Source organism: Podarcis gaigeae (assembly GCF_964106915.1).
Source record: "Podarcis gaigeae genome assembly, chromosome: 6".
Taxonomy (NCBI): domain Eukaryota; kingdom Metazoa; phylum Chordata; class Lepidosauria; order Squamata; family Lacertidae; genus Podarcis; species Podarcis gaigeae.
Window position 1 is genome coordinate 1162261 of NC_139682.1, and position 11609 is coordinate 1173869.

The 11609-nt window shown below is 49.9% G+C and overlaps 1 protein-coding gene across 1 annotated transcript; it reads left to right on the forward strand.

The window, feature by feature from the left end:
• The first annotated feature begins 682 nt into the window (after positions 1–682).
• LOC310847194 (eppin-like) lies at positions 683–10461 on the forward strand. The gene is made up of 4 exons (XM_083744800.1): positions 683–924; positions 2667–2852; positions 8282–8449; positions 9282–10461. Exons 1-4 carry the CDS (start codon positions 828–830, stop codon positions 9290–9292), a joined length of 462 nt encoding a protein of 153 aa, XP_083600926.1. The 5' UTR covers positions 683–827; the 3' UTR covers positions 9293–10461.
• Positions 10462–11609: the final 1148 nt, after the last annotated feature.

The following is an 11609-nucleotide window of genomic DNA, read 5'->3' on the forward strand; positions in this document are numbered from 1 at the left end:
CTATCTATCATCTATATCTATCTATCTATCTATCTATCTATCTATCTATCTATCTATCTATCATCTATCATCTATCATCTATCTATCATCTATCTATCTATCATCTAACTATCTATCATCTATCTATCTATCTATCTATCTATCTATCTATCTATCTATCATCTATCTATCTATCTATCTATCTATCTATCTATCTATCTATCTCTATCTATCTATCATCTATCTATCTATCTATCTATCATCTATATCTATCATCTATCTATATCTATCTATCTATCTATCTATCTATCTATCTATCTATCTATCATCTATCATCTATCTATCTATCTATCTATCTATCTATCTATCTATCTATCTCTATCTAATCTATCATCTATATCTATCATCTATTTCAAAATATGAAAGGAGTGAAAACCACATCCAAAAATCCCTTTGTCAGGTGAAACTCATCCTAAAACACCAGTGAACTTTTAGGAGGACTAAATACATATATATATTGCAAATTGCTGCATGAATGTGGACAACTGAAATTAGGATTGGGAAAAATTGGAAACCTGGAGAGTGGAGATTGACAGCTCCCTCCCCCTGCCAGGCTCCAGTCTGACTGGTCTCCCTGCGGCCGGGTGTCGCCCTGTGACGCCTCCCCCGTGTTTGGGAATACGCCGACCTGGGTAGGGCTGTTGCTCTGGGGCCGGATTAGAAGGGAATCCAGTGAGCCGGCTTGTGACAAGCCTTAGCGCGTCCCCCGTGAGCCGGCCCCGCCTGCATGGCCCTTTAAAAGCCACTGGGCTCGGCTGGCAGGGCTCAGACACGGCTCTGGCAGCACCATGAAGGCAGGTGGTCTCCTCCTCCTCCTCTTCCCTGTGGCCCTGCTGGCCCTGGGGGCCCATTGCATGCCCTCTTTGGACGCCAAGGAAGCAGAAGGTGAGTACAGCTGGTCAGAGGGAGCTTGGGGCCTCTGAGGCTGGGCTGGGGGCACCTTGGGTGGTCACTGGAATTGTAGAGATGGAAGGGACCCAAAGGTCCTCTAGTCCAAACCCCTGGAATGCAGGAACCACAGCTCTAGAATCCCTGACATATGGCCACCCAACCTTCAGTGAAGCAGAGTCCACCACCTTCCAAGGGAGACCATTCCACTGCCCAAGAAAGTTCTTCCCAAGGTTTGGTCGGAATCTCCTTTCTTGTAACTTGAAGCCATGGGTTCAAGTCCTCCCTTCTGGATCAGCAGAAATCCAGCTTGCTCCATCTTCCAGGTGACAGCCCTCCAGTGGCTCTCATGTCACCTCTCAGCCTTCTCTTCTCCTGGCTCTGCAGCTCCTTTTCCGCCCCGCCCCAACCCCAAGACGCACACCTGAGTCTTTTGTTGCATGACGTTCCTTCTCTCTCCACCAGTGGTCTGTGGGTCCAGGCCAGGAAAAGATGGGACCCTCTGGCACAGTCTTTATATAGATGCCCCTCAAGGTGGGCTGTCCAGGCTGGGCTGGGGCTGTTTGTTTTTTAGGGGTGTGCACCAAGCAGCAGGCGATCTGAGCATTGCTCCGCAAGATATCTTCCCTTGGAACTGATGGTGCTTTAGGGGGTGGGGGACTGCGTGCGCATAGGGGCACAGCCTGGGCAGGGCCCGTTCTGCACCAGCTGCTGTCTTTAAGTGCCAACGAGAATAGAGGTAAGGGGCCTGCTTGACATCAATGGGCAGGGAGTTCCAAAGTGAAACTGCTGCCATACGAAACAACCACGTTCTTACAAATACGGAAGAGGTATTACGTGGTCCAGCTTACGTTGCTATCTCTTGCACTTCTTTGTGGGAGGTGCTGTGGAAAGTGGCTTATGTAAGTGAACCTTTGTGGGTCCCTTAAGGAAATCCTGTTGGATGATGCCAGTGACTCACCTAGTCCAGCATTCTGTTCTTACAGTGGCCAACCAGATGTTCATTATGGGAAAACCCATAAGCAGGATTAGAGCATTGAGAAGAGACATCCTGGCTAGTAGCCTGCGAGAGCCCTCTCTGTGAATGTCTCTAATCTGCTTTATAAGCTGTCCAGCTTGGTGGCCCTCATTGCCTCCTGTGGCAGGGAGTTCCACAGTTTAACTCCACAATTTGTGAAAAGGGATTTTCTTTTAGTTGTCCTGAGTCTTTCAACATTCATCTTCACTGGATACCTATGAGTTCTCATGTTAGGAGAGAGAGAGGGAGGGAGGGAGGGAGGGAGGGAGGGAGGGAGGGAGGGAGGGAGGGAGGGAGGGAGGGAGAGGGAGAGAGACTTTTCTCTTCTCCCTTTCTCCATGCCAGGCATGGTTTTATAAACTTTGACATGTTGCCTCCCAGGGCTTATGCACACCTCTGGTTTGCCCCACTGCTTTCCCCTGGGAAAACCCAATCTTTAGCGCTGAATTGGAACAAACAGCAGTCGGGTTTTCCACGAACTGCCATTTGTTCTGATTGATCCCTAAAGAGCAGGTTTTCCAGGGGAAAGCGGTGAGACAAAAGCAAAACTGTTTGGACCCGTGCTTTGTAGACACAGGACAAGCAGAAGTGTAGACAATCACTTGGGCACCTTTAATCGAAACCCCAAAGTCCCAAACGCTGCAACCTTTGCTCCACCCCCTTGATAGTTTTGGCTGCCCTTCCCCGTCCCTTTGGTGAGCTTCACCTGTGGCTCTTGCAGGCAAGGACGGCAAGGACGGCTACTGCTACAACGTGCCCCCCGTGGCGAACATCTTCGAAGAGAGGAACTGTAGCGCCTGCCTCCAAAACAAGTCCTGCTCCACCTGTGACAATGACTCCCAGTGCCCAGGCACCCAGAAGTGCTGCCCAGGGGACTGTGGTTACGTCTGCCAGGAAGCTGTCATTGGTGAGTGGGGTGCTGGGTGGGGCCCCTACCTGCCTGCCCCTTGCCTCTCCCCACGGCTTCCTTTCTGTGTCTTAGGGGATGTCCATGGGAAGCGGGCAATCTAAAAAGTTCACCCCACCAAAGCTCTCCAAAGTTATTGTGGCAAAAATGGGAGACCCTATTCCTCAATTCTCGCTTTCTTTCACATTCGATAAATTTCTGCAACCCACCACTGGACTCCTAAAGGATATTGTACATGATTGGCGCAGATCCCCCCCTTTTTTGCTATACTGAATCATGTTATTGGGTCCCTCCCCCCATATGGCTGCAATCATATAGACATATGTAATTTAAACATGATATTCAACCCTTATTCCGAGCCATACGTGAAAATGCTTTGGATTGGAACACTAAGACATCATATCTTACACGGCCCTTAAAATGCTTAGTTTTTTAAAATTTTCTTTTAGGAAACTGCTGAAAACTGTTAGAATACTAAATTCCAAGGGTCACTAACACTCGGGTCCAGTGCCAACGGCCTTCTGGCAGTTCCCTCGCTGCGAGAAGCCAAGTTACAGGGAACCAGGCAGAGGGCCTTCTTGGTGGTGGCACCCGCCCTGTGGAATTCCCTCCCACCAGATGTCAGAGATAAACAACTACCAGACATTTAGAAGACATCTGAATGCAGCCCTGTTTAGGGAAGCTTTTAATGTTTGATGCATTACTGTATTTTAATATTTTGTTGGGAGGCACCCAGAGTTGCTGGGTAAGCCCAGCCAGATGGGTGGGGTATAAATAATAAATTACAATATTATTATTATTAACTTCCAGTCCATGCAAAAGGTGCAGGTGCAAGTCAGTTATTATTTGGGAATTGCAAGAAGCATCCCTGCCACTGAGTGCTGTTCCCCCACCCATATGTTTATTTATTTCATGAGATTTCTAAACTGCAAAGCATAGCCACTGTGGCTAACAGCCCTAGGTAGCCCCATACCTCTCAGGGGGCACCTCTCAGGGGGACCCACTGATCTAGTCAGCCTGGGGACCTGCTTTCAGCTGTCCAAACACCCCAGCTCAGCGAGGGCTTGGCAAGTTGGGGCTTCCAGACCAGCTGCGTGTTCTGGCTTGTCTTTGTCTGGGGAGCCCAAGGCTGACCAGAGGGAGGTTGCAGGGTCCCACAAAGTGCCCAGGCAGCATCTTCCACGTGGGACAAAAGCGATGGATGGGGGCAGGTGAGGAGTAGAAGGAGGGGGGCCAGGAGCCTTGGCTGGTTGGAGCGAGCCGTGGGTTTCTTAGGGGCCTTGTTCAGCTCCTGAAGGCTGCATCCGGTCATGTTCAAAGTGCGAAAAATAATATTGGGTGTGGGATTCTCAAGCAACAACTGGATAATTGCTGCCTTTAAAAAGTTATAGAATTGTAAAGTTCAGGGATTGACAGGCGTCATCCTGCAATGAGGGAATCACAGTTGAAGATTCCCAAGAGCTCAAGTCATCACAAGGTGTGCGTGTATTTTAAAAGGGACCTTCAAAGTGCAATTTGGAAAAATCAGCCTTCAGAACATCACTCATTCCTTGGTGATACTGGAGATTCTGACTTTCAGGGAACGGAGAGATTGAGGTGTTGGGAGACCCCACGGATGGGAAATGGGAATTGTAGTTGCGTGGCTATTCCCGCCCCCTCCCACAGATGGAGTAAATAAAGACACCGGGCACCAGAATTTAGGTTAATGGGCGAAAAATGGCCACAACTTTATTGATTACAGGTAAGAGCGGTATTGGCTTAGGCATTGGCCCTACCAGACTATCCGGTCTAACCAGGAAGGGTTAAGCACCAACCGGGGGAGCCCCCGAGATGCACATCCCTGGACACTCCCCAAGGGGTTACCGCTCGGGAGCGCGCTTTAGGCCCTAGCCTCCATAGGTTTCGGACAAGGCGACGCCCCCCAGAGTCCTTTAACGAACTACCCTTCAGGAATTGGGGGAGGTGATGGCGTTCCTCCCCCCCGATCTCATTTGCATGACAATACCCCGGCCAATGCCTAACCGCCAAGACCAAGGAGTTGTGACGTTGCTACAAGGTAGGCGAAAAAACCAATTACAGATAGGTAGCCGTGTTGGTCTGCCATAGTCAAAACAAAAAAAAAATCCTTCCAGTAGCACCTTAAAGACCAACTAAGTCAGTTCTTGGTATGAGCTTTCGTGTGCATGCACACTTCTTCAGATACTGAAGAATACTGAAGAATATCTGAAGAAGTGTGCATGCACTTAGTTGGTCTTTAAGGTGCTACTGGAAGGAATTTTTTTGTTTTGAAAAAACCAAGTGGCTTCAAAATTCAGCCAATTAGCCAAATGGAAAAACTCCTACCAGGCCCCTTGCGGCGACCAGCCAAAGCCCATAGCAAGGACTGAATGCGAACCTAAGGGCGGGTGGGTGGGAAACCGCAGCTGCTGTGAGGAGGAAAAGGGGCGAGCCAGGGGCTGCCCCGACCTTAAGTGCCCCTGGTTCAGCCCGCCCCTGCCATCAGCCGATTGGCTGACGCTGCAGGTGATGAATAATAATGAGGATCCCCTGGCTCCGCGGGGCTGGCGCCAGCCCCGCGAAAGTGTGGGCGGGGTCGTGAGCCCGCAACACCCCCCTCCTAAATTCGGGAGTGGCTTTCTCCTGCTACAGGACACAGACGTGTGGCAAGTGTAAACTGCTTGACGCTTGAGGGGTTCTTCGCCCATCTTCCTTGCTGTGTTCCCCTACAGGGCAGACTTGCCTTGCTCTTAACAGTCCAAAACGGGGAGAATTCCAAAAGGTACAGTTTCTCCAAGCCTGGCGCTGTGTCGGTGAAGGGAGCCGTGCCTGCAGAAATTCTCCACTCTGCACAGCAGTGCCTGCAATGGAATCTGGAAACCAGCCAGTAGCTTCCTGTGCCAAATCCCTCCTCACACCTGAGACGTTCAGCTTGAAGGTGTGAGCACCTGTGTCTCAGGAAGGGAGGGAGGGAGGAAGAGGCCGACCTGTGTCCCCACACCCTTCAGTGTGGCTCGCCTCATGTTTCTTTGTGGTTCTGTGTCTTGCGCTGGGTGGGAACCACCTCTGACTGCCTCACGAGGAGGGCTGGGCCAGGCTGGCAACATTACACCAAAACAACATCTCAGAACCAGGATGATGCAAATGTCGTGAGTTTCTCCATCGTCCTCGCCCTCTTCAGTGCCACACAGAGCTGCACATCACTAGCTGCCTCTTGCCAGCTGTTGCCAATGCACCTGTGGCTGTTCATAGGCAGGGAAACCCACCTGTGCAGGTGTGACTTGAAGCCCTTCCAACTTTGTGTGTGAGAGAGAGCAAGCTTGGCTTGAGCCTTTGCTTGTGTCCCCAAAGGTACAAAGTGAAAGAAACTTCTGCACATATTCAAAAGCAAATTTGGAGCAAAATTATGGTGTTTTTTTTAAAAAACAACAACAACAAAGCAAGTAAGAACATAAGGAGTGTCGATCTCCCCTTCTGCCTTTTCCAGCAACTCATATTCTGAAGTGTTATTGCTTCCAGCTGTGGAGGCCTCGGTCCAGTAGACCTGAAGGAGCATCTCCACCCCCATCGTTCTGCCCAGACACTGAGGTCCAGCTCCGAGGGCCTTTTGGCGGTTCCCTCGCTGTGAGAAGCCAAGTTACAGGGAACCAGGCAGAGGGCCTTCTCGGTGGTGGCACCCGCCCTGTGGAATGCCCTCCCACCAGATGTGAAGGAAATAAACAACTGCCTGACTTTTAGAAGGCATCCAAAGGCAGCCCTCTTTAGGGAAGCTTTTAATGTTTAATAGGTTTAATAGGTACCGTATTTTTTGCTCTATAAGACTCACTTTTTCTCTCCTAAAAAGTAACGGGAAATGTCTGTGTGTCTTATGGAACGGATGCAGGCTGCGCAGCTATCACAGAAGCCAGAACAGCAAGAGGGATTGCTGCTTTCACTGTGCAGTGATCTCTCTTGCTGTTCTGGCTTCTGAGATTCAGAATATTTTTTTCCTTGTTTTCCTCCTCCAAAAACAAGGTGCGTCTTGTGGTCTGGTGCGTCTTATAGAGCGAAAAATACGGTATTTTAGTGTTCTGTTGGAAGCTGTCCAGAGCGGCTGGGGAAACCCAGCCAGATGGGTGGGGTATAAATAATAAATTATTATTATTATTATCATGGCTAGCAGACAGACTTATCCTCCATGAAATTGGCTAATCCTTTTTCATAGAATCGCAGAATTGTAGAGTTGGAAGGGACAACAAGGGATCATCTAGACCAGGGGTTGTCTACCTGGTCCCTGCCGCCCAGTAGTGGGCATTTCAGGATTCTAGGTGGGCAGTAGGGGGTTCTAAGGCACAAGCTGAATCCTCCTTCCATTGAGCGCTGGTGGGCGGTAAGAAAATTTTACCATCAAGAAAGATGCATTAGTGGGCGGTAGGTATAAAAAGATTGACTACCCCTGGTCTAGTCCAGCCCCCTGCAGTGCAGGAATCTTTTGCCCAAAATGGGGCTTGAACCCCAACCCTGAGATTCAGAGTCTCATGCTCTCTGCTGACTGAGCTATCAGTTGGTGGCTGCCACCGTTTCCTGCAGAAGTGAGTTCCGTAGTTTCCATCCCTTTGTTTGTACTCTTTTCAGGGCCAGATTTAGGTTTGATGAGGCCCTCAGCTCCTGAAGGTAATGGGGCCCTTTCTATGTCCAGCTGTCCTTTGCCAAGAACAAATTGTCGCTGTTTTTTGTGTTGCTTTATGGTAATTTATGGACCTCATAGGTATCTCAAGCCATTTGCACATAACAAACAGGAGCCTACACAACACAAAACACTGTTGCTGTATGTAGGTTTTATTACATTTGTTTTTTATCTATATTTTGGAAATGTACATCCAGTTTTTTAATTCTTTAAATTGTTTTGGGGCCCCCAAGCGAGTGGGGCCCTAAGCTAGAGCTTGTTTAGCTGATACGTAAATCTGGCGTTGACTCCTGGCCTTTCCCACTTTTAAAATTGGTTTATGTGAGACATATGACCCATATGTTTAAGTATCACCTTGTCTCCTTCGACAATTCTCTGGAAGTTTGCTCTTTCTAAAACCTTGAGGCACAATTTGGAGCAGGAGAATTGAAAAGGAAGGCGAGGACAGGTGGCATTTTTGGGGCATGAGCTCAGCCATGGTTTTTCCACCCGAGGGTGACATTTGTCACCAGCCAGCACATGCCTGAGCATAAACACCTGAAGCCTCCCTGAGTTTGCCTGCGCATTTCCAGATCCGGTTTGTCCGGTTATGTAAAGTATTCTCCTCCATCCTTCTTTCTCCCCTGCGTGCCAAGAAGATCGATCAATAGGGTAGAAACTGAGCACTGCCAGCGAAGGTGGGGGCCTTCTGACGTTTCCGTCCTCCTAAGGCCTGCCTCACATTGCTTTGCACCCTCCCTTCTCTCCCTCTCTCTGGACCCCACAGACTTCTGCCGCCTGCCCTCGGTCTGCGGAAACTGCAAGGCGATGTTTGCTCGCTACTTCTACAACGCCTCCACCCAGAAATGCGAGCAGTTCGTCTATGGCGGCTGCGGTGGGAACAAGAACAATTTTGACACGGTAGACGACTGCATCCGAACCTGCGGGAAGTCCCGTGAGTACGCACTTTTAAGCGTAGCATGAGCCGACAGTGTGATGCAGCAGCAAAAAAGGCAAAGGCTATTCCAGGGTGCATCAGCAGAGGTCTAGTGCCCAGATCAAGGGGAGCCATAGGAGCACTCTACTCTGCCTTGGTCAGATCCCACCCAGAGTCCTCTTTTGGGCACCACAACTTAAGGAGGATATGGACAAGTTGGAAGGTGTGCAGAAGAGATGATCAAGGGCCTGGGAACCAAGCCTTATGAGGAACCATTGAGGGAGCTGGGTGTGTTTAGCCTGGAGAAGAGAAGACTGAGAGGTGATATGAGGAAGGGCAATATAGCTCAGTGGTAACAGCATTTATCTTGGAAGCAGAAGGTCTCAGATTCAATGGCATCTCCAGGTGGAGTTGAGAGAGACTCCTGCCTGAAATCCTGCAGAGCCGTTGCTGCCAGTCGGCATAGACTAGGCTTCCTCAACCTCGTCCCTCCAGATGTTTTTGGCCTACTACTCCCATGATCCCTAGCTAGCAGGACCAGTGGTCAGGGATGATGGGGATTGTAGTCTCAAAACATCTGGAGGGCCGAGGTTGAGGAAGCTTGGTGTAGACAATACTGAGCAACATGGAACAATGGTTTTGATTCAGTATAGGGCAGTTTCCTGGATTCCTATATGGTCGCCATCATCTCTGAAGGGGTGTGATATGGAGGATGGAGCAGCTGGAGTGTTTCTTCGGAGCTTCTTGGTGCAGCTATCCAGCTGTGCAGGGGATCGATATTTGGACCCACGGAGCTCCAGAGGAGGACATGACTTGCCCTTTCTCTAAATTGTCCTCCTTTCTTTTCCAGGGATGGCCTAGACTGAGAAAGCCATCGGGGCAGACCTGTCCCCTCGCTGCGAGACCTGACTCCGTCCTCCTCTCAGCAGCTGCACCTTCTTTCCTGGCCTGGTGGAGAAGGGGCTCAGAGACCCCTGACATCTTTGACTCTGTTTTGGAAAATGGGATGAGAGGAGCAAGGGATCCTGGGTGGGCGCTCTGCCTGCTCTCCAGCCTGCCAGCTCCTTGATCGTGGGTTCCTGGGAACACCTTACCCTCTGCAATGCATCCAACATGTTTCTGCATGAAAGCAATACTGTGTCGAAAGCCCGTGTCACAATCGATACTTAACCCCCCTTCGACACTTCTCTGCTGTTTCCTGTTTCCAGAGTGATAGTCCTGGCAGGGGAGACCAAGAATTTGTGCTTCAGGCCTCTTGGTCCACATCTTCGTAGATCCTTGATCCTGTGGAGAAGTTTAGGGACCTCCAAAATCATAGAATTGTAGAGTTCTAGTCCAACCTGCTGCAATGCAGAATCCCTGACACGTGGCCATCAAACCTCTGCTGATAAACCTCCAAGGAAGGAGATCATTTTACCCAAGGAGCGCTGCTGGATGACCCGCTGGTGTGGCTGGCCCCTCTCGTGGTTTCCGTTGCTCCCCGATTGTTGCTTGCAGCCCCCACTGCCTGCTCCCCTGCAGCTGTCTCTGACCTCTGTGACGACCTGAGGGGCGTGAGATGCACTTGTTTAAGCTTTGGAAAGGGAGAAGGGCTTTGCTAGGATATACGGCTGCACTCCCCACCCCACCCAAGGAAATGAGAAGCAAAAACTGCATTTGCCCAAGCAAAGCTCATAGCAGATCCTCTCCCCATTTGGAAACTGAGCCATGCAAGGCAGGTGCCTGCTGAGAAAAAGATGTCACCTTATGTCCAAGATACAGAAAAAGGCAGATATTGGCCGCCTCCTGAGTGTTAAGTTCCTAGAATCCTAGAACAGTAGAGTTGGACCCCAAGAGTCATGGGCATAGCCAGGATCTTTGCTGGCGGGGAAGAACCTCAGTTAGCTATGTATTTTTTAATTTTTTTATTGATTTAGGGGGGCAGCTGCCCCTCCCTGCCCCCCGGCTATGCCCATGCCAAGGGTCATCTAGTCTCTCTGTTGATGTGTTGGTGCTTTCTAAATACTCAAATAAAGAAATAAATAAACAGATTTTGGCTGGTGCTCATGAATGAATGAATGAATGAATGAATGAATGAATGGGTACCGACTGTCACCTGTTGGTGGGTCTATGTTCCAGGCAGCACTTGCCAAAGGCACAGATGCGTAGGCAGAGAGGGAGGGGGCTGGACAAGGGGGGGGGCAGGGAACCAGTCTTGTTTGTGATTCCAGCCCTTCTCAGGTACTCCTTAAAGGTAAAGGGACCCCTGACCATTAGGTCCAGTCACGGATGTCTCTGGGGTTGCGGCGCTCATCTCTCTTTACTGGCCAAGGGAGCTGGCGTACAGCTTCCGGGTCATGTGGCCGACATGACTGAGCCGCTTCTGGCGAACCAGAGCAGCGCACGGAAACGCTGTTTACCTTCCCGCCGGAGTGGTACCTATTTATCTACTTGCACTTTGACGTGCTTTTGAACTGCTAGGTTGGCAGGAGCAGGGACCGAGCAACGGGAGCTCACCCCGTTGTGGGGATTCGAACCGCCGACCTTCTGATTGGCAAGCCCTAGGCTCAGTGGTTTAACCCAACATGGGTGCTCCTTAGCTGGGTCTAAAGAGACATGTAAACTGGGCAGGACTGGCCAAGCTTAACCCTTTGCAGATCTTTCTCTGGCATCCTCAGGTTCAAGTCCTGGCCAGCAGAGAGGGCTGTGTCAGCTGCTTGCCTTATTTGAAGGCAGAAGTTTCCAAGCTGTAGCACTGAGACCCGGACAGTGCTGGAGTTACGTATAAGCTAAACGAGCTATAGCTTAGGGCACCACTCTCTTGGGGCCCCCAAAAAAATTAAAGGAAAAAAACCCTGGATGTACATTTCCATAATATAAGATAAAAAACAAATAAAATGAAACCTACATACAGCAACCGTGTTTTGTGTTGTGTCGGCTCCTATGATGTAAGTCATGGTCCCCGCCTGCTCGCCTGCTCCCTAAAATATCACTGGTTTGCTCATTTCTATATATTGGGTGTGACTCTTGAGAGTCCCATGGACTGCAAGAAGATCAGACCTCTCCATTCTGAAGGAAATCAGCCCTGAGTGCTCACTGGAAGGACAGATCCTGAAGCTGAGGCTCTGAGACTTTGGCCACCTTGTGAGAAGAGAAAACTCCTTGGAAAAGACCCTGATGTTGGGAAAGATGGAGGGCA